The sequence below is a fragment of the Callospermophilus lateralis genome, chromosome 2 (genome assembly GCF_048772815.1).
Source record: "Callospermophilus lateralis isolate mCalLat2 chromosome 2, mCalLat2.hap1, whole genome shotgun sequence".
NCBI classification, from domain to species: domain Eukaryota; kingdom Metazoa; phylum Chordata; class Mammalia; order Rodentia; family Sciuridae; genus Callospermophilus; species Callospermophilus lateralis.
The window spans coordinates 60,274,928-60,299,001 of NC_135306.1; the positions used below are offsets into that span (position 1 = coordinate 60,274,928).

Below are 24,074 nucleotides of genomic sequence, written 5' to 3' on the forward strand. Positions count from 1 at the left end.
ATGTTCAAAACACTAGAAAAACTAGGGATAACAGGAACATATCTCAACATCATAAAGGCTATCTATGCTAAGTCCCAGGCCAACATCATTCTAAATGGAGAAAAATTGAAGGCATTCCCTCTATAAACTGGAACAAGGCAGGGATGCCCTCTTTTACCACTTCTATTTAATATAGTTCTTGAAACACTGGTGAATGCAATTAGATGAAAGAAATTAAAGGGATACACATAGGAAAAGAAGAGCCCAAATTGACACTATTTACTGATGATATGATTCTATACCTAGAAGACCCTAAATGTTCCACCAGAAGACTTCTAGAAATGAATTCAGCAAAGTAGCAGGATATAAAATCAACATCCATAAATCAAAGGCATTTCTGTATATCAGTGACAAATCCTCATCAAGAGAAATGAGGGAACTTATGCCATTTACAATAGCCTCAATAAAATAAAATACTTGGGAATCATCTTAACGAAAGTGGTGAAAGATCTATATAATGAAAATTACAGAACCCTAAAGAAAAAATGTTTTTCCTTTTCTTTTGTATAAAGTATGTTTTTCCTTTTCTTTTTTCCTAATCAATCTCGATTGAGATTTGGATTAGTTTTTATGACTGCCATAAAACATACCCATAGACTTAGTGGCTTACACAACAGAAATTTATTTCTCACGGAAATTAGAAGTCTGAAATCAAAGCATAAGCCATGCTGATTTCATCCTGAAGCCTCTGTCCCTGGCTGGCACAACACCATGTGCTCCTATGGTCTTTCTCTGTGCACTGTGTATGCCAGGTGTCCCAATCTCTTCCTCTTATAAGGACACAGTCATATTGGATTAGGGTCCACCTCAACAGCTTCATTTTAACTTAATTAGCTGTCCCAAGGCCCTGTCTCCACATACAGTCCCATTCTGAACTACAGTGAGTTAGGAACACCACATGTGATTTTTTTTTTTTTTAAAGAGAGAGAGACACACAGAGAGAGAGAGAGAGAGAATTTTTTAATATTTATTTTTTAGTTTTCGGCGGACACAACATCTTTGTTTGTATGTGGTGCTGAGGATCGAACCCAGGCCACACGCATGCCAGGCGAGCACGCTACCGCTTGAGCCACATCCCCAGCCCACCACATGTGAATTTTGAGAGGACAAAATTCATTCCATAAGACTTACCCATTTTGGTGATCTCCAAGGACCAGTTTTTGGTTTTATTGTTTTCATTGATTTTTGCTCTGATCTTTATTATTTCTTTTGTTTTCTTTATTCTTTTCTTCTTTGTGATTCACTTGGTTTTCTTTTCCTAGTTTCTTAGGGCAAAAGCTGAAATAATTAATCTGAGACCTTCCTTCTTTTCCAGCACAGGCATTTTAGGGAGAGACATTTTCCCCTCAGTTTCCCCTTGGCTATATCCCACGTCTTTATATGTTATTTTCCATTTTCTTTCAGTTCAAATTAGTTTCCTATCTACCTTTTTATTTCTCTTTAAACTGTGTGTTGTTTAAAATGATGTTATTTAGTTCCCAAATACTTGTATATTTTCCTGGTAACATTAATTTATAATTTAATTTTAATTGTGCTCAAAGCATATACTGTACATCTTCAATCTTCCTAAGTTTATTGAGGTTTATTTTATAAACCAGAATATGATCACTACTACTAAATATTCTGTGAGTGCATAAAAAGTGTACATTCTGCAAGTGTTGGCTGGAATGTTCTATACATGTCAATTAGCAAGTCTGTTCAATTTGGGCCTTCTTGATATATTCTGTGTCTCTGTTCAACGTGTTCAGTTTTTTCAACTTACATAATTTAGTTATGATTGCTTTAATCTCCTTGTTTCCTAATTCCCATATCTGTCCTCATTTTTATGCCTTTCAATTGGTGCCAAGCATTAGGAATAGTACCTTCTTGGTGATGAAAATTCTTATACTCCCATATGTTATTCTTGAACTTCACTATTGAATTTGGTAGAGCTACTTGAATGACATTTAAACCTTTCTTTTCTTGCTTTTCAGCTTTTTTATGTGAGATATGTTCAGGGGTAATATTTTCTTTTTACTAGCAAAGCCCTCTGAACACTCCATTATATATGTCTCATGAATTATATGTTCTCTGGCTGATGGGAACAGGAGCTATTGCAGCTCCTATCTAAACTCTGAAGATGGTTTCCTCCAATCTTTTTGGGTGCTCCTTTTCTTGGTTTCTTCACATATATGTTCTAATCTGTATTCAGATGAAGGCACCAATGCTACCTGTGCAGAAGCAATCTGCTCTCTAGTACTCTGCCTTGTGAACTCTAGCTGCCTTTGCCTCTATGATTTCCCATGTGTGATACTTCAATTCATTAAGACCTCCAGGCTCTGCCTAGCTTTCCTCCCTGTACTGCATTCTGGAAACTCTATCCAGGCAGGAAGCTGGAAAAATAAGAACACACTTTGTTTGTTTCTCATTTTTCAGGGATCACTGTTCATTACTGCTTGACATCCACTGTTCTGAAATGTGTATTTTGTCCAGTTTTTTAATTGTTTCATGTAGGAGAGTAAATAGGATCCCTGTTACTCTATTTACTGTCAGAAATAGATGCTTAAGGCTGAATCTCTTTAGTATAGAAAGAGAATTTAAATTTCTTTCAGTAGGAAAAACTCATCTTTCTTCACTCACAGTTTTCCATTACTATATCAAATGCCTGAGATAATCAACTCATAAAGAGGAAAGGTTTATTTTGGCTCACACTTGTGCAGGTTTTGATCCATGAACAGGCAGATCAATTGTATTTAGTCTTCTGGGGTGGTTAAGAGGTGGGAATCATGATGATAGTGTGGGACACAGCAAAACCATTAAGCTCCAGGCCAGGAAATAAGTGAGGGGGTGGAGGTGATAGGCAGGAGCTAGGGACCCACTAACCCTTTCAATGGTATACCCTACCAACCTCCAGAAGAACTCCTGCTAGTTCCACCTCTTAACATTCCCACCATCTCCCAATACTGCCAAGCTTGGGAATAAGGTTTTAACACATGAGCCTTTGAAGAACATTAAAAATCCAAATTACAGAACATGCTATCATACATTTTCAACCTCTTACTCATTTATATTGTTTTAGTCAGCTTTTTCACTGATGCAACCACAGAACCTGACAAGAACAAATTAGAAGAAGAAACGTTTATTTGGGGATTCATGGTCAGAGGTCTCAGACCATTGACTTCTGGCTCCATTGGTTTGAGCCCAACATATGGCAGAATATCATGGCAGAAGTGCATGCCAGTGGAAAGCAACTCAGGACATGGAACCGAGAGAGAGTGGAGAGAGAGGCAGGCAGACAGACACACTCCCCTTACCATGGAAAAAATATATACCCCAAAGGCTCTCCACTAGTGACCCACATATAGCTATATACTATCCACCTTCAGTTACCACCTAGTTAATCCCTATCAGAGAGTAATGCACTGATTAGATTTCGACTTTTATAATTCAATCATTTCACCTCTAAACCCTCCAGCATTGTCTCACACATGAGCTTTTGGGAGACACCTAATATCTAAATCATAACAGATCATTTTCACTTATGTGTACCTTCCTATTTTGTCCACATCCTGTAAATGTTTGAACATATCAGAGACATCTTGCATGAACTTATTATTTTATTGATCATTTAAATTTCATTACAAATATACAGTCTGAATATCAATCTATGGTATAAGTAAAGAGGGAGAATAATGAGGGGAGTACATGTATCAGAATCAGTGATGCACCTTTTCCAAACCATAGGCACCCTAGCTGCCCAATTTTCCAACATGTCCTTGGTAGGAGCATTTTCTCTTTTAGTGACAAAACTTCATGCATAGTTACTGAATAGAATGTAATTTATCATTTATCCCTTATTAAATGCTTATTAAAATGTGGTCAGGAAATCAACATCATGTTTGTCTAAAAGCATACTAGACTTTCTAGGGAATCTTTGGGGTTGGGCCCCAGAAATGCTATTTATAATTGGCTCCCCAAATGACTCCTCTATTCACCAAGGTTTGAGAACTATTGCCTCTGAGGAGGAACTTCATATATTTTTTGAAACACATTCCATCTTGGTACATCTATTCATAAAAGCCCATCTTTTTCCTTTAAATATTTTAAAAGTCTCTTTCCTTATTGTTTATGATATGCTCAATTATTCCTATCATTTTCTTCCTTTATGTTGCACAATTCCAAGTAAGGATAGTTATATAGCCATAATCATAATAAATATATAGAACCATGATGTGTCATTACAAAAAAAGCAGATGGGAATAATATGACTCTGTGAACTTTTCAAATTTTTGAGAACTTGTATAAAAGACTCATTTTTTATCACACAAAATTAAAAATTTCAACCATCTCTATAAATGAAGTCTGAAAAAAATGAACCATGTACATTTCTAAGAGATAGGGTTTACCTCATGTTCTAAGTAATTAATTTATAAAGTAATTTTTGGTAGGTGCCCACCAAGATTTTATATATCAAAATTTCAAATAATTTGGATGTCCCTGAATATAAGCAGTTATCCAATACAAATGTGAGACCTCTTAAATAAGAGATGGGGCTTCAAATGTGATCATCAAAAACATTAAATAATTTGTTTTAGTAATGCTAATATTGTTGACAGTGTTATTTATATTATTTTTAAAATATGTTTCTAAAGGAAATCCTGTAAAAATACAATATTTAGAAAGTCAGTTGAGTATGTTTTTTATTTATAGCTATAATTAAAAGGAAACTGAAGTACCACTTTCATACAAATGCTTTAGATTCTTATTTATTTTTTAATGATTACAGTCCAGGGTAATATTTAACAAACATTAAAAAAAAAAACTTAAACGCCAGGCAGAAGCATTATTATTTTACTCTTAAGTAAAGAAAAGCACCATGAGTCATTGGTTATCAAATAGAAAAATGTCTCATGGTAAATAATGTCTCTTTTTATTATTGGTATAAAAGCCATCACTCTGAGAATAACATAGGAGGCATTGTGAGTGGTTTTTTGCACAAAAAAATAAAACCAAATGATTAATGCAGAGGCTGATGTATTACCTAGGATTGAGCTGAAATCCCCATATTCTAGCTTTTAAATGGCCAGACTGCCAAGGATAAGCTAGGATTGAGGTATAACCAAAGACCTGGCTTCATGTTCTCCCTCTCAATGAAATGACACAACTTCTCAAAGATGTTTGCATCACTGATTATACATTCAAAATTGCTTCTCTGAATTATACTACAACTCTTTAAGATAATAAAACACTAAGATAGCTCTGTGATCTCTTTGTTGTAGAAGGGCCAAACAGAATATGACACAAGATTCTTGATTAGAGTGTTTTGATATTTCTAATATGATTCCAAGCAATACCAAAATATTTCAACATTTCAAGTTTAAAGGCTAATATATCAAATATTTTATTGGAAAGATTCAATCACTTATTTGTTCATTCAACAGTGTGTTAAATGACTCCTATGCCCAACTACAAGGTACTGAAAGATTTAAATAACCTTTTTAGTTTCATTAGACTAGTTTATACATATTGTCCTAAAAAAGAACAGGAATTTTTTTTTACTTACCTCTCATTTCACAAGTATCTCTTACAGGAAGATTTCCTTGATCATTCCAACTAAAATAATAATGCATGAATTTTGTATTTTATTACATTTATTTGCATATCTTCCAGGCTAGTCCATAAGCTTCTAGAGAGATGGGCCCCTGGTTCTACACCCCAATTCTCTTATTCAAAAGGTAAAATACTGAGCTAGATTATGTAAAATATAAAGATAAATAAGACACAGCTGCCATAACCAGTTTAATTTTAGTGCAATAGATAAAAAACATTATGTAATTGCTCAGAAAATACAAAAAATAGATAATACTTTGTTTGCAACCTAACAGATCATAATGGAATGAAATTTGAATTAATGATAAATTTTTTTTTTTAGTGAGAGAGGAGAGAGAGAGAACTTTAATATTTATTTTTTAGTTATCGGCGGACACAACATCTTTGTATGACACAACATCTTTGTACGTGGTGCTGAGAATCGAACCCGGGCCGCACGCACGCCAGGCGAGCGCGCTACCACTTGAGCCACATCCCCAGCCCAATGATAAAATTTTTTAAAAATAGAAGCTATTCTATCACCTGGAGACTAAATAATATGTTATTGAATGATGAATGGATAGCAGAAGAAATCATGGATGAAATTTTGAAAAATAGAGGTAAATGAGATTAGTAATACAACATATCAAAATCTCTGGGACATTATGAAGGCAGTGCTAAGAGGAAAGTTCATTACATTGAGCTAATTCATTAAAAGAATAGAAAGTCAACAAATAAACCTAACATTATATCTCAAAGCCCTATAAAAAGAAGACCAATCAACACCAAAAGGATTAGAACACAGGAAATAATTAAAATCAGAGCTGAAATCAATGAAATTGAAACAAAAGGAAAATCAAAAAGTTAACAAAATGAGAAGTTGTTTCTTTTAAAAAAATAGTAAAATTGATAAACCCTTAGCCATGCAAATGAAAAGAAAGAGAGAGAAAACTCAAATTACTAAAATTCCTAATGTAAAAGGAAATATTGTGACAGATACTATTGAAGTAGAGAAGAATAATCAGAAACTATTTTGAAAATTTATACTCTACTAAAATAGAAAATCTTGAAAACATTGACAAATTTCTAGAGACATTTAACCTACCCAAATTGAATCAGGAGGACATGCAAAATTTAAATAGATCAATTTCAAGCAATGAAATTGAAGACACCATCAAAGGTCTACCAAGAAAGAAAAGCCCAGGACAAAACAGATTCTCAGCTAAGTTCTACCAGACCTTAAAAGAACTAATACCAATCCTCCTCAAATTATTCCATGAAGTAGAAAAGCAGGGAAACCTTCCAAACTCATTCTGTGAATCTATTATCACTCTGATACCAAAACCAGAAAAAGACACATCAAGGAAAGAAAATTTAGATGCAAAAATTCTTAATAAAATCCCAGCAAATTGCATACAAAAACATATTAAAAAGATAATGCACCATGACAAGTGGGGTTCATTAAAGGGATGCAAGGTTGTTTCAGCAAATGAAAGTCAATAAAAATAATTCATCACATCAATGGACATAAAGAGAAGAAATACATGATTATCTCAACAGATACAGAAAAACCATTTGACAAAATATAGAATCCATTCATGCTCAAAAACTAAGGATAGGATGAACATACCTCAACATTGTAAAAGCTGTATATGCTAAACCCAAGGCCAACATCATTCCAAATGGAGAAATATTGAAACCATTCCCTCTATGAACTGGAATAAGACAGGTATGCCCTTTTTCCTAGCCAGAGCAATTATAAGAAATTAAGTAAACGAATACATATAGGAAAAATAAGAACTCAAAACTATCCCTATTTTCTCCTATATTTAGGAGACCCTAAAACCTCTACCCCAAAACTTCTAGAACTCATAAATGAATTCAGAAAAGTAGCAGGATATAAAATTAATACCCATAAACCAACTGTGTTCCTATATATCAGTGATGAATCAACTGAAAGAGAAATTAGGAAAATTATCCCATTTATAATAGCCTCAAAGAAAATAAAATATCTTGACATAATTCTTCTAAATGTTTTTTACATCTAAAAATGTGTGAACTTGAGCTGAAGGTTTTTCCCAGGATTCCTGGACCCTGCTTCATTATAAACCTAAAATAATTTAATGCAATGTCATAAACAATGTAAGGCCAAATAAATATGTATTGGGTAAATATTTGTTGAAAGGTTTTTAAAACGTATTTATTGGTTCTTTTTAGTTATACATGACAGTAGAACAATCCATTTTGATAATATTATGTAAGCATGGAATATATCTTATTCTAGTTAGGATCCCATTCTTTTGGATATACCTGATGGTGGGATTCACTGTGATGTTCTCATATATGTATATAGGAAATTATGTTGAAAGGTTTTTTAAAGATTTCAATATTTAGACCTGTCAAATTCTATTTTTGCTCATGCATATCATAAAACTACCCATTGTGATACTTTATCATATTTGTATTTTCAGATTCTAGTGTTTTGTAACTAATATAAAAGAATGGAAATCTTAATAAAATGGTAAGGTAGCAATGTGTAGGGAAGGAAACATTGGGTTTCAAACCAGGGACTCTGCCCTTGACTTTGGCTCCTCCATTTCCTGACTGAGTGAATTGTATCATTCCATAACCTATCACTTTGACTCTCAGTTTTCTTTTCTGTAAAACATGGACAATAACATCCCTATTTGTTGTGAATTTTAAATGAAAGAATATGTTTGAAAGAAGTTTAAAACCTTCAAAGAATTTTTTAAAAATGATATTGTGAGCTCACAAGCTTCATGGTCAGTACAAGTGTATACATAGTCAAGTCCACGAAGAATTTACCTTCATGCTAAGCCTTGCAAGCCTTACCTGCCACTGGCAACTTACCAATTTAGAAAAGTCACACTTGGTCACTGAACCTCAGTCTTTCTAGACACAATCTAAAAATATGCCCTACACAGAGAATGGCATTACAGAATCTAGAGTTACATGACTGTCAAACATACATAAAACTTTATAGTAAAAATGGCAAATATAGCATTACTCTTCATATATCACTATATTATGGAATGCTTTTTATGTGCCAAGAAGTATGCACAACAATTTATAGACATTTTCTTACCACAGTATATAAATGGAAATCACATATTTCAGTCAAGATATGCCACACAAAGTTGAACAGCATCATAGTAAAAAGGTACTCTGAAGACCTAGATTCAAATCTAGGATTTAACCCTTAAACTAAGTGATCCTAAAACCTTGTTATCCATCAATTTATTTAAAAATAGAGCTAGTGTGTAATCCTGCCTCATAAGATTGTTATGAGAAATTAATTTACTAACACACATAGAGCATATGCAGAGTTTCTGGCTCAATGTTACATGTTATTTTTTGCCCCAGCAATTTCATCCCCTATTGAATTCTTTGAGAAATCTACTGAACCCTTCTAGATGTCAACTTACTTTACCTTAAAATGAAGATAACCATTTATAATGTTGTCATACTATTAAATTAGAGTATATATAAACTGTAAAGCACTATAGATATTTTGATTCATATTAGCACCTAATTCTCAGTTTCACTTTATTCTTTACATAAATATCACTATACTTCTAGGATACACTCTGGAAAGAAATTCTGGAATAAATTAAAATTCCAAGAAAACTGTGCATTTTATCACAAGAGCAGTTTTCTCCCTGGGGTTGTCTATGTTTCACATCAGCAGCTTCCCCAGAGTCATCTAACTTGACAGTATGGCGCTATGTGGATTAGTATCAGCAATTCTTAAGATGCAGTGGGCTGCAAGACACATGGGGCCCATCTCTCCTACTGATTCACTGGACAGTAAAGAACAGCACTCCCAGATGTTCACCCATGCAATACCCACCAGACCTAAAAGGATTACAAGAGGGATCAATATGAGTTCCTTCCTCATGACAGTAATAAGAAGCTAGGGAGTAGAAAGACATCCTGTTGAAGTAAGTAAGTGGTATGGGAAGAACTGAAATAATTAAACTATATTTGACTTAAAGTTCTTTAGGCCTGGGCTCAGTGATATACTTAAATAGCTTTTCCTCCCCATTTACTGTATATATATATATGGGATTTTTTTCTAAGGAGATTTAAGACATTATGAAGTGCAATTTCTTGAAGACAAGTCTGCATATTCCGTCCACATTTAATCAATATAAGTACTAACACCAAAGGAAATAAAGAGCTTAGTAGTGCATATATAACTTCTTGAATTTCATAGATATAAACATTAGAACTAAACCATAACAGTGTTTTGTCTTGTAAGGGCAGAATATGCTCAGACAATATTTTGAATGATGTTTTTATCTTTGGTTCTAATTGAAATGAGATAAAGGAGTCAATGGCAGTGGATTGAGGCAATGTGAATGTATACTGGCTACCATTTCACAAGACATAAACATCCTAAGCAAAAATATCTGAAATACTAAGTTGAGAATCATTGGGAAATTATTGCAAAAAAATGTTTAGTTTACCCCAATTTTAAAGCTTTAACATTCATTAATTTTTCAAGTTCTAATTATATATGCCATCAATTCATAGTAATATATCCATATGAATAATGTATATAACACCACCATTTAAGTGCAAAACATTTTATCAAGGTTAGTTATTATGTTTCTTTTTTTTTAACAGAAATACAGAGATATTAGCTTTCTTTTTTTTTTAAGAGAGAGAGAGAGAGAGAGAGAGAACTTTAATATTTATTTTTTAGTTTTCGGCAGAGACAACATCTTTGTTTGTTTATGTGGTGCTGAGGATCGAACCCGGGCCGCCCGCGTGCCAGGCAAGCGCGCTACCGCTTAAGCCACATCCCCAGCCCTAGTTATTATGTTTCTTAACCCTCCCTTAAGACAAAGTAAATTACTGGTATTTATCTATGGTCCAGTGATCCACACATCAGTTTTCTTTTAAGGCTCAACTTAAAGCATTCTTCCTTCTAAGTTCTACTAATTTTCATCCTATTAGAAATAATTCCCTTTTTTTCTGCATTGTCACTTACTACTTAATCTTACTACCTCCATGAAAACATTTGCTAAGTCTATAGATATAGATTTATCTATGTATATGCTTAGTGGATAGATTAGATTCAAAAAACTTGAGATTAATTCAAACCTGCTCATTTTCTGTGAGAGTGACATCCCCACCCTCTAGTCCATCAGGAGTTTGTACCCAGTTAGTATTTAATCATTTCTTGAGTGATTAAGAAAATGCTGTTGGTCACCTCATTTAGATTTTAACTATGGTGCTATGTACCTTTTTCACCCTTAAAGGAAGATAATTATGTCTTCCAGCCACACCCCTTATAAACACATCTGGTTATCTACTACTAGCCAGATTTATTTTGTGCCTTTCTCTCAGCCGCACAGAGCGTTCCCTCCTGCAGTTCTTGGGGTGACACTGTCTCTCCATGCTGTCTGTGGTAAGTGGCATGCAGTGCTTTTCCCTAGTGAGAAGGAAGTCAATAGGCTGTATTTTACTGTGACAGCTGGGCCATTTGACTTGAGCCTTATTACACTTGATGGTTACCTTTAGGGAATGTCTTTTTCAATTGTTTAGTTTTCAAGTCTCTTGTCAGTTCAAACTACCTAAAACAAAAGGGAAACCTGAATTTACTAATGTGTACCCTTAATACTGAAAGTAATTTATCAAACTTGAGCTCAAGATGATATATCAATCTAATAAAACAGATATTTACTGGGTACCATTTAGGTACAAGATATCATGCTAAACAGTATGAGAATGTTTTAAAGTGAATAAACTCCAATAGTCCACTCGTGGATAGTACACTTAGGAAATAATAAATACATATATAAAATATCAAAACTATATGAATTACTTAAAATAGAAAGCAACAAAAGATGTGAAAACTATCCAGTAGGGGTGAGGGTTTAATAATGGACATTCATTTCAGATAGATAATTTGGCTGTATTTGTCAAGCCAAGTACAGGAAGCACATGATCTCTTTAGCAGTACAGGAGAAACAGACTTTGAATTGTGATATCTATTCAAAGCTGCCTATTCTACTTGTTAGGGAGATGAGGAGGTGACAAGAACTCACACCACTCCCTGAACTATGAGGAGGAGGTGACAAGAACTCACACCACTCCCTGAACTATGAGGATAATTGCAACTGACCTGGAACTCAGCTCAGTTCTGTCCCAATATAAATCTCCTCCTGATAGCTAGGAAAACTCACCCTTTAGAAGATACTTAATTAAACAAGACACCAAAAAGAGAGAGAGAGAGAGAGAGAGAGAGAGAGAGAGAGAGAGAGAGAGCAGTCAAAGATACAGTAAGAAAAATGGGGCAGAATAAAAGAAATAAGAAAAATAAATGGTAGATTCATAACAACATTCAGAAAAATATTGTCAGGGAGAATATAAACACCATGACCAAATATTGCTCCCTGAATTTTAAAAACATTAGGAAGCTATCAAGTCTATGAAGCAGAAGTCCAAAGGACTAATAAAAGAACTTAGGAATGAGATGATTAGACAGCGGGAAAAGATAAAATATGAGTTGTCAGAGCTCAATAAAAGCAGTGGGAGAAAAATGAAACCATCACATTTATAAAGACAAAAACAGAAGAATCCAAGAGAGAACAGACACTTCCATAAACAAGTTAAGGAACAAAGATAAAATTTGAAAGATGAAAAGGATTAGTGAGAAAATGAAATAAGATACAAGGATATTTTTTGAATTCTTGAAGAAAAGGTAAAACAAAAATGTTTAAAAGGTAGACCTCATTGGCCATAATACAGGGTAAAAAGGGATACAGCTATTATCCCACTGCGGGTATTATCCAAGAGCACGGGAGAGGGGCCAAAGAATGTCACACATCCTTGTTATTATTCCTCCATGTTGCTGATGCTACATCACCCATCACCCCAACTTCTATGGAAATAATAAAATTTCTCTCAAATAGAACTCATTAACAAGTAGGAGAACAGACTATTTGCTTCAGGGAAATACGTAGAGGCAATTTGTTGTCACAAAAGAGTAGATATTTATCTTTCTGAACTAATGAACTGATATGGTCTGAACAAACCATTTATCACTATAATGACAAAGGAATCCTCACATTATGCAGTTACTGGGCATTCTGGAGTGTGAAAAGGAGAAAACCATGTGAAAGTCCAAAAGAATATGGATAGAGATGTAGCTCCTCATCATGCTAGTATCTCCCAATCTTCTGCTGTGGGAGGTAGCAGTTTGTCTTTCTTTCTTAGAAATGGAGGCTCATCACAGAGATACACCTGCAGAAACTCAAGGGGAGTCCTTTATAAGGAACTATATTTTGCTTCAGCAACAGAGTAAACCAGGAGAGCCATATACTAAAAGCAAAATTCCAAAAGATGTTCAAACACAAAGGGGAAGATTGAAAAAGTGCTTATCTAAGGAGACATATGGAGTTCTTTGAAGCTAAGAATTGAAGAGTAAGAGAAAAAAAAACCAAACAACTAAAGATTTGAAAGACCAGTCCTTTAAAAAGATACCAAAAAAAATTGAGCCATAGGTAGATGCTGATTTTGGAGGAAAAAATAAGAGTTTGGGGTTTGTTACCACATTTAAAAACTTCAACATCATCATCAATCTGGTAAAGTTTGTACCAACTTTAAGAAAAGTCAAGGGCATTTCAATACTCAATGTTCCTGTTTTAAATTTTCCATCTCCAAAATTTCTTTTAGAAAAATTCTTGGGGAAACATTCTTTTTGAGAATATTCTGAAAGGATTCATATATAATTAAGTAAAATGGAAGGACATTTATGAAGGTGGAGGAAATAATATACTTCATAAAAAACAACAACATGAGGAAAACTATGACCCCAGGAGTACTCTCAGAAGTATGTAGTTTTTCAATATTTCAGGATAAAAGGCAAATTCATGACAAGAAATGAAGCATATCTGCTCTGTCAACTAAAGCTAAAAAAATACAGATTTGAAAGATACTAAACTCCTTGAGGTTCAGTTATCATAGTATAAACAAATGGTCACTGGGATACTTTTTACAAGAAACAATTATTTTTCTTTTCTTAGGGTTATAAGTGTGTAAAGGTATTTTACATAGTTATTCTAGAATGTCATAAAAGATAATTCACTATCAAATTTAACATGAAACCAAAAGTCTCTCTGTATTCATTTTGTTATTAATTCTTATAAGGTATGTAAATTACATACTTTGTAGGTGAAACTATAATGTACCAAAATTTATACTACTTTAACATAAAGATAATATTAAGACCAACAGAACTTTATTTCTAATATATAAGAAAGAAAATAAATGATTTACTCTGCTCTATCTTTCCAGTCTACATGATTAATCTTAATCTTTTATGTATTGTATACTTCATTATTTTAAAATAGTCAACAAATTGTCTTTTAAATTGAATAATGAGGGAGTAGAAGCAATGCTAGTTGGCTGTATTCATTTATAAGAAAGTAATAAAGTAATTGTGCTTTACAAAGAATATAATTCTGATAAATATTTCTGAAATAAAAGAATCTATTTATATAGAAAAGTATTGCTTAAGCCTGGGAAAATTGAATAAGAATAGTCAAAAAATATGTTATTGGACTTTAATAATTCTAGGAAAGAAGGAAGGAAAATTATTTGGACATTTAGACAAAAAGATCTAGTCACTTACATTTGAAAATGAATTTCCCCGGCCTCAGAATTCTCCACAGCAATGTTCAATGTCAGAAAATAGTGGAGTAACACAAATGCTTTTTTAAAAAGAAAGAGTTGTCCCAAGGAATCATACTTTGCTGCCTTAGCCCACAGTTCTTAGGTACAGAGTTTGAAACAAATTTAGTCAAGTACATATATTAGTTTACTGTGACTGTTATTATAAAAAAATTCACAAATTTGATGGTTTAAACAACAGAAATTTATTCTTTCATAATTCTGGATGCCAGATTCCAAAACCAAGATGACAGCAGAATCAAATTCCCACTGGAGAGTTTGTTTCTTGCCTCTTACAGTTTCTGGTGAGTGTCAGTAGTCTTTAACTCGTAGCTGCATCTCTCCAATCTCTGTTTCTGTGGTCATGCTGCATCTTTTCCTGCATGTAATCCCTTTTTGCATGTCTCTTAATGCATATAGAGTCTGACCAGATAATCCATCACAATCAACCTAGCTCAAGTTCCTTAGCAAAGCTCCCTTTTCCTATATGAAGTAGCACAGATGGGCTCAACAAATATTATTAAATTAAACAAAGGAATTATAAGAGATTTTTCTCAGTTCACTGAAAACAAACCTCAAAACTATCATGAAACAGATAATATTCCAGAAACATGTAGTTCACCCAAAAGAAAATTTAAATGGATTTCCAAAACACAAATAGAGAAAGGTGACAAAGAACAGTCCTTCCCCCTCCCAACCTCCAAGTGATAAAGTGCCTGGACTAGAAAATCTTGCAGGAAAATTCCATCAAACATTCATTTCAGAGTATAGAGAAAGAAGAAATGCTTCCAAATTCTTTCTTGAAGCAGGCTTACTGGTGATTCCCCAAATCAACAAAGATAGCACAAAAAGGAAAATACTACCAGCCACATTTCAGAGGATCATCAGACTGCACTGATAAGTCAATATTATGATTTGTGGAGATAAAGAGACTTCTTACATTTAAACAATGAATTAGAATATACAATAGAAGGAAAAATCTCTTATTTGCAATGACAAAGGATAAAATGTCTGAAAGGATATGTGTGAAATCATTACAAAAAAGAATATAAAATGCTACACAGGCATACAAAAGAAGATATAAACAAAAGAAACAACACTCCATGTCCTCAGATGACTTGGTGTCATAAAGATGTCAATTTTCCCTAAATTAACCTATGATGTCAATACATGTCTAAGAATTATGTCAGTGACATTTTGTTAAAATAACCAAACAAAGTAAAAATTCATGTGGAAAAACAGCTGAAGCATCCAAAAAAGGACTGGAACAGAAGTTAATAGAGAGGAACCAGTCTTCAAGTATTATGTTTAGTAATTAAAATAGTGTGATGTGAGCACATGAACCAACAGACAGATTATGAAACAGAATAGAACATCCAAGAATGAAAATAAATATGTATATGGTATTTTAGAAAAACTCATAGTGGGGCTTTGTAATAAGTACTGTTGAAACAACTGGGCAGCCTCAGAAGGGAAACAAATATCTGATTTCATTCCTGACACCTAACACCAGAATAAGTTCTAAATGTATTAAAATTTTAAGTGTTAAAAAAAGATCAAGATGAGAAACTAAGGTGGAAGGTTCTTCTAATTATGACATGAAACCTAGAATTTATAAGAGGAATGACTGATAAATTCAACTACATGTTTTTAAAAATGTGAATGGTAAAAAGTAAAGCAAACAACATGAAAAAATAAATATCAAATTGGGAGACATATATATGAACTTATATTACAGTCACAAGATTAACCCCCCTAATGTGATACAGACCTGGACATGAATGATAAAAAGACATTCAAATGGAAAAATAGGAAAAAAGAGAGGATTCACAAAAGGGAAATATGAATTTCTCTTACATATGCATTAAGAAGTTTACTCATGATAAGAAAAGGAAAGTTAAATCATTTTCAACAATTGGATTGGCAGAGATCAAAGTTCAATAATTCACCATCGTGGAGAACAGAGTAGAGAAAACAGGACTTTGCATACTTGTTGGGGAGCATGTAAATTGGTACAACTTTTGTAGAGGGCAATTTGGTAAATGTCTACCAAGTTTTTACAATTGATACTCTTGTAGAAATATATTCTAAGATATATTCATATTTTTATGATATGATGTGTACAGAGCTATTTCTTGTGGCACTATTTGTAATAGCAAGAGTAGAAACAGCCTAAATGTACACTAATATCCACCAATATGAGGCCAGTTAAATATAGCAGAGCATGTCCACATAATGGAATACTATGAGCCATATAAAAGAATGAAGAAATTCTTTACATACTGAATGATAGAAAATGGAATGCACTCTAAAATTATTGGAGGAGAGAATACAGGTATATATCAATATCTCTGAAAAGACAAACAAGAAACATTAACAGTGGTTGCTAGGGAAGTGAGTGGCTGGTTGACAGGACTGTGAAAGACACATTTTAGTACATACCATTTTATAACTTTTAACTTTTTACATTTACTAATACACAGGAAAAGTCATAGGGTCTTGTGCATCTTAAGTGCCAAAAGAAACTTCAGTGATAACAAGTTGTAAGAGAAAGGGATACAATAGAGAATAAAATGAGGTAAATTTAGCATTCAACCTTCTTTTTCCCTCCTTTCAAATGCACAGTCCTCTTATGATTATAGTTTTGCTTGCTTTCATGGACCTCTACTCTTATCCTTAGACTGTTCTGTTTCATTTTTGTCAAGAGGGTCAACAAGTTTAATAATTTTCCAGTCAAAATTGTATTTGTCCACCTCAAGTTCAATTTGTGCTATGTGTAGTGTAAGACCTGGGTTATATAGAAGTCATTGTTGAATTCTGGAGGAATATCACAATAAAATAACATAAAAAGCATGAGATAATTTGAGGCAATTATAAGTGAACAATCATCTTCGGGAACATACTTTAAAGAAATAGAGACTAAAATTAAAACTTGCCTGTTATTTGGGAATTGTGTTGTGGGTTGTTTTAATGGTATTTATTTGTAGAATTAAAGATGTCTTCTCCTGAAGATTCAAATAAACAAAATTAGAGTTGAAAAAGGAGATAAACACAAACACATCTGAAATCCAGAGGATCATTTGAAACTTTTTGAAAATTTATACTTCAATAAGCCAGAAAATCTAGAAGACATTAACACATTTCTAAACATATATGACCTAGCCAAATTGAACCAGGAAAATATAGAAAACCTAAACAGAACAATATCAAGTAATGACATCAACACAGCAATTAAAAGCCTTGGAATAAAGAAAAGTCCAGGAACAGATGGATTCTCAGCTGAGTTCTACTAGACTTTTATATCAATCTTTCTCAAATTATTCTATGAAATTGAAAGGGAGGAAACACTGAAAATTCATTCTATGAAGCCCGTATAACCCTGATCCAAAACTAGGCAAAGACATATGAAGGAAAGAAAACTTCAGAACAATATCCCTAATGAACATAGATGCAAAGATTGCTAATAAAATATTAGCAAACCAAATTCAAAAACATATCAAGAAGATAATACATCATGATCAAGTGAGTTTCATCCCAGGATGCAAGGTTGTTTAACATATGCAAATCAATGTTATGTCACCACATAAATAGAATTAAAGACAACAATCATGATCAACTCAACAGATGCTCTCAGAAAACGCCTTTAGTAAAATTCAGCACCCATTCATGTTTAAAATGCTGAAAAAACTAGGAACAAAAGGAACTTACCTCAATATTATTTATAAAGGCTATATATGACAAACTGGAAGCCAACATCATACTGAATGAAGAAAAATTGAAAGCATTTCCTTTAAAACTCAGGAACAAGACAAGGATGTTCACTCTCACCGCTCCTACTCAATATAGTTCTTGAAATTGTAGCCAGAGCAATTAGGCAAAAGAAGGAAATTAAAGGGATACAAATAGGAAAAGAAGTCAAAGTCTCTCTGCTTAATGACATAACCCATGTTCTTGAATAGGCAGAATTAATATTGTCAAAACAGCCATATTACTAAAGCATTATGCAGATTAGATGCAATTACCATGAAAATACCAATGCCATTCTTTACAGAACTAGGAAAACACAGTCCTAAAACTCATTTGGAAGTATAAAAGATGCAGAATATCGAAATCAATCCTGTACAAGAAGAGTGATGCAGAAAGCATTACAATAGCTCATGTAAAATTATATTACAGAGCTATAATAGCAAAATCATCATGGTATTGACATCAAAATAGACATGAAGACCAATGGGATGAAATAAAATACACAGAGACAAACCCATATAGTTACAGTCACTGATATTTGACAAAGGTCCCAAAAATATATGTTGGAGAAGAGGCCACCTTTTTAACAAATGGTGCTGGAAAAAACTGGATATTCATGTTAGAAGACTGAAACTAGACCCCTATCTCTCACCCAGAACAAAAGTCAAATCAAAGTGAACCAAACACTTAGGAATTAGACAAGAAACTTTGCAGTTGCTAGAAGAAAACATAGGATCAACAGTCTAACATACTGGTGCAAGCACTGATTTCCTGAATGAAACCCCTAAAGCTCAAGAAATAAAACTAAGAATCAATAAGTGGGATGGAATCAAATTTTATGGTATCATCAAGTCACGATCACCTCAATAGATGCTGTTCAATATCTATAACAATCAGGGAATGCAAATCAAAACTACACTAAGATTTCATCTCATTCCAGTAAGAATGGCAATTATCAAGAATACAAATAATAATAAAGCAAAGGAATGATTGGAAAGGAAATGATTAAGAGTGTGATGAGAGAGCCTACATATCAGGAGAAAAATCTTTGCCAGCTACTCCACCAATGCAGTATTAATATGCAAAATATATAAAGAACACAAAAAGATTAACATAAAAAATGCAATCAATAAATTGGCAAAAAATTAAATAGATACTTCTCAAAAAAATGAAACACAAATGGCCAGCAAATATATGAAAAATGTTCAATATTTATTACAATCAAGGAAATGCAAATCAAAACTACACTAAGATTTCATCTCACTCCAGTAAGAATGACAATTATCAAGAATACAAACAATAATAAATGCTGGCAAAGATGTGGGGAAAAGATATATTGATACATTGCTGATGGGACTGAAAATTAGTATAACCACTCTGGAAAGTAGTATGGAGACTCCTCAGAAAACTAGAAATGGAGCCATCATATGACCCAGTTACCCCACTCCTTGGTATTTATCCAAAAGAATTAAAATTAGCTGAAATACTATGGCTATACATTATGGCAATACAGCCACTTCAACATTAATAGTAGCACAATTCACAATGGTCAAATTATGGAATCATCCCAGATTCCCATCAATAGATTAATGGATTAAGAAAATGTGGTATATCTGCACAACAAACCTTTACTCATCCATAAAGAAGAATGAAATTATGCTATTTGATAGTAAATGAATGGATCTGGAGATTATCATGCTAAGTCAAATAAGCCAGAATCACAAAAATCTAAGGTCAAATGTTTTCTCTCACTTGTGGAAACTAAAGGAAAGTAAGAGGGAAAAAAGGTGAGGGGTGGGGGAGAGTTGTCAGATATCATAGGTGTAGGGAAGATCAGTGAGTAGAAGATTAGAGGGAGGGAAGGAGGATGAGAAAGGGAAGAAAATGCAGAATTAATTTGACAAAATTATGCTACATGTATAAATGTGTGCGTGAATGTGTGTATTGTGTGTGTGTGTGTGTGTGTGTGTGTGTTATCTCACAGTGAATTCTACCTTATGTGTATCTATAAGGCACTGATTAAAAATAAATAAATAGACAAATGAGCGAAAGAGCAAAGGAAGAGTAGAGGTAGGGCAACAGGGAAGGGAGGAAGGAAGGAAAGGTGAGAGCACTGGGGATTGAAATAGAGTAAATGAAATTTCATGCATGTATTATTTTTTTCAAGATGAATCCAACTATTATGCATGGCTATAATTCACTAATACAAAACTTTAAAAAAATTTAAAAAATAAAAAGATGGCCTTTCTGATATTCTCAACTGTAATAAGCACAGTACAGATGGCAAGTTTCTGGATAAAATATGAATAAAAATATGTCAAATAACATGCTATCCATGAAGGTGCATGAGCCCATACATTGTGATGAGAAAATATTGAAATTTTTATTTCTATTATTTTACCTTATCCTTATATAAGGTAGTATATAAATAGATAATTTATAAGTAACAACTATGCATAAATGTTAGTGTGTGCTCAATCTTTTTTCTTCTCTAAGAATGTGCAATAAAAATGTTTGCCAAATGACTGTCAAATGATATTTTTGTACCATGTAAATAAGAATAAATTGAATGCATTGTAGAACGTTGTATCAGACATAGTAAGAAGCAGCAGCCATAAAATATTAATTTCTAAGTGAAATACTACTGAATTCATTTGGTATGGCACCACAGTGCTGTTAGAAGGGAGATTCCTAATAACAGGACTTTCAAGTCACAAAAGAAAGAGACTGCCTAGTTCAAATCTCATTTTAGACAGTGGATGAATAAGAGCCAGGGAGGACAAGTAATATTCTTTATGTTATATGGTGGCCTCATAGTAATACAGCCAGGTGTGCTCCCCAAATGTCTTTCTAATATACAAGGAATGGAGATAGATAACACATATCTATCTATAGATATGTATAGAAAAAATATATAGAGATATGAATATCTATATATCTATATATCTATATCTATATATATATAGATATATATATATATACACACACAGAGAGTGTCTTTGAAATTATGCAGCAGGTCAACTCAGTATTCTATTATAATTTTGCCTATTTATCCATGTCTTTATTTTTTCCTTTTTCAGTCTTCCCCAAATCACTTCCATTTTAAAAAGTACAGTAACACATTTTTTAACGTGTTAATTTTTTAAAGCTAACCTAAAGAAGAAAAGTTTAAACCTAGAGTCCTGTTTTTTTGTCTTTTTTTCTAAACCAGTCTCCTCCAACAGAGACAACCTTTGAACTCTAAATACCTTTCTTTCTTACCAGTAATAGTCTGGGAACAACCCAGCACAAGAAATATATATTCAACTATACCCAAAGGAAATAAAAAGTGAAATGAGTTGGGAGTGCATGATAAAGAAATTGACTCACAAAGATACAATCAGAATTAAAAGGTCCTTCTTAAGAAGAGGATAAGAATGTAAACCTGCAAAAACAAATCTTATATTAACACCTCAAATCTATTAACCTGATTTTGCATGGAATTTTCTCCAGTGCTTTCAAAGAGAAACCACAAATACGACAAATTGAGAGCATGTCTTTAGGAAACAAGGTAAAGAGAAATTGAAAGTATTTATCCAGGTAATTCAAATCTGCTTCCAATATCTTGATCACGTTTGCGTACTGCTGTCACAACATATACAGGTGGAGTTTTGAGAGATGTGACTCTTTCTCTGCAGACATTGGTTTCAACTATGGTTGTTACTTAATCAGTTGTGTCATTTATTGAGAAAACTGTCATACTGAATTGGGAAATCACATAATGCAGAGAATTGCTTAGCAAAGTATCTAGCATATAGTTATATATAAAACTTAACCCTTCAAGACACAAGTCTGAGCAGGAGAAGTGGCAGACCCAGGGCTTCACAGTTTGTTACACAGTAAACCCAGAGATTTACTCCAGACTTCTCGAAAGAGGCCGAAAGTTGAGACACCTAGTAAGAAGAGTACTGGTTGTAATTCCTGCAACTCGGTATACTGGGGCAGGAGGATTGCAAGTTCAAGGCCAGCCTCAGCAGCTTAGTTGCAAGTTCAAGACCCTGTCTCAAAGTTAATAACTGAAAACATAGGGGATGCAGTTCAGTGCTAAAGCACCCCTGGGTTCAATCCCCAGCACCAATAAAGGTGGGGGGGGAGGGAAAGAATGGCGGCTAAGTGAAATCTCTAAACTAAATAAGAGGTGGGGAACTCCAACACACCAAGGTTGCAGCCGCTGAAATCCACCCTAGCAGTTCCGCTTCTTTCGCGCCTTGCAACGCAGCGACTCAGGCGAAAACTACATTTCCCAGCCGCCCTCGGGATCTTTTTCCGGCGCACTGCGCTCTGCTTTCCGGCCGCATCTTTTACGTCAGTTCGAACCGAAGTTTTGTCACGACTGGGCCAACTCCCAGAACATGGGTTCTTCGTTGTTCCGGCCTCTGCAGCCTAAGAAGTTCGACGAGCCTCCGGTGGCCTCTTCCCCTGTTCCCCCAGATGCATCTGAAGCGCCGACCTCCCCGGAGCAAGCGCCCTTGTTTAAAAACTGCTGGAGTTGCCGGGTGCTCTCCGGGTCGGGACTGATAGGGGCAGGCCTTTACGTGTACTTGGTGGCGCGGAAGCCTATGAAGCTCGGATATGCTCCGGGTCCAGGCCCTATTGCCCAGATGGTCATCGGCATCAGTGAGAGCCGGGGCAGTGCTGCTTGGGCTGGGTTGGTGGGTTGAGGAGGTGAACCCAACAGCCACGTGTGCTGGAGGGGCGGGGCGCCCCAACCTAGGCCCTGGGCAGGGAGAAGTTGCGACCCCTTAGAGGAAAGAAAAGAAAAAGGAAAACAATATTTTATGAGGGCTCTTATTAATTTCAGTTTTTAAAATCCTTACAATACCGATTAGAGGTATTAACACTGTTCCCATTTTATTTTCGGGTAAATTGAAGCTAAGTGGATTGGACAGAAAGTGACAGAGCTGGCTTTCCATCCCAGGTTTATCTGGCCCCTAAAGTTTCTCTTTTTCTTTCTCTTGGAGAATGTTAGAGTGAGGGCACTTGCCATTGGCTTAAGAAATTGGGCTTGGAAGCCAGATTTTAGTTGCAGGCTCAAGTTCAAAGCCCATCTACTTGATGCACCCCTGGGTGATGGGAATCCACAATATTGTTTGCCAAAATGTCTTACAGTCATGTGTTCCTTTATCTTTACAAACCAGTTTTCTAAGTGTATAGCTTTTTAGGTTTTCAAATTTCTTGTCAGTCAGGTTGTCTAAATCATTTACCTTTGTTAAAACTACTTGCTTTGGAAGATAATAGGGTATTTTCTTTCTTTCTAAACTTTTTTGTTCCTTTTCTGAGCTTCACACTCCTATTCAAAATATATAATGTTAATATATCTTCTAGTAATGTTGTAACAGTTAAATAAGATGGCATATGGAGCACTTGGTAAACTAAATTGTGACATATAAGTAATATACTTTTTTCCCCCCCTCCAGGCATTGCTTGTTGGGGTATAGTTATCCTGGCAGACCCTAAAGGAAAGGCCTACCGTGTTGTTTGAATGAACAATGAACTTGTCACCTCCTACCCCTGGACCCATTACACAGGAAGCATGGGATTTAATGGTTGTTCTGGACAGACGTGTGGAGGAGCTTTGTCTTCACTATTGGGAATACTACAAGACTGAAAAACAATGAAAACATTGGTTGTCATACCTTGACTGTGAGTGTGGCTTTCTTGTCAGGTTTCAGAGGGATCAATAAATCCCCTAGAGAAGAAAATGATTCTGTGTCCTATCTGGGGAAGGAGGGTATAATTTAAATTTTACTTAAATATAATTGCATTTAGTTAAATTATGATTTGTTAATATTAAAATGAAGGAAATGATAAGCCAATAGGAAAATGAGCTATTTTATTTCCTAATTATAGTTCTTTTTATCCTGTAATTGGATTAACACCTGTTGTCAGCCTAACCCTTGATAAACACATGAAACTAGATCTGAATACTCCTTATGCTTTCCAAGGTGTTTTTAAATTCATCATTTCATGAGAGCTTC

General features: G+C 34.3%; 1 protein-coding gene across 1 annotated transcript; it reads left to right on the plus strand.

The window, feature by feature from the left end:
• Window positions 1–22,399: 22,399 nt before the first annotated feature.
• On the plus strand, window positions 22,400–23,798 carry Dmac1 (distal membrane arm assembly component 1). Its single transcript, XM_076843427.1, has 2 exons — window positions 22,400–22,713; window positions 23,514–23,798. The coding sequence occupies exons 1-2, from the start codon at window positions 22,449–22,451 to the stop codon at window positions 23,576–23,578; spliced, it is 330 nt and encodes a 109-aa protein (XP_076699542.1). The 5' UTR covers window positions 22,400–22,448; the 3' UTR covers window positions 23,579–23,798.
• Window positions 23,799–24,074: the final 276 nt, after the last annotated feature.

Bases quoted from the DNA above. Each gene is read 5' to 3' on its own strand.
- Dmac1 (XM_076843427.1), top strand. From the start codon at position 22,449: ATGGGTTCTTCGTTGTTCCGGCCTCTGCAGCCTAAGAAGTTCGACGAG. The intron at 22,714-23,513 runs GTGAGAGCCGGG...CCCCCCCTCCAG, and splicing joins CCAGATGGTCATCGGCATCA to GCATTGCTTGTTGGGGTATA.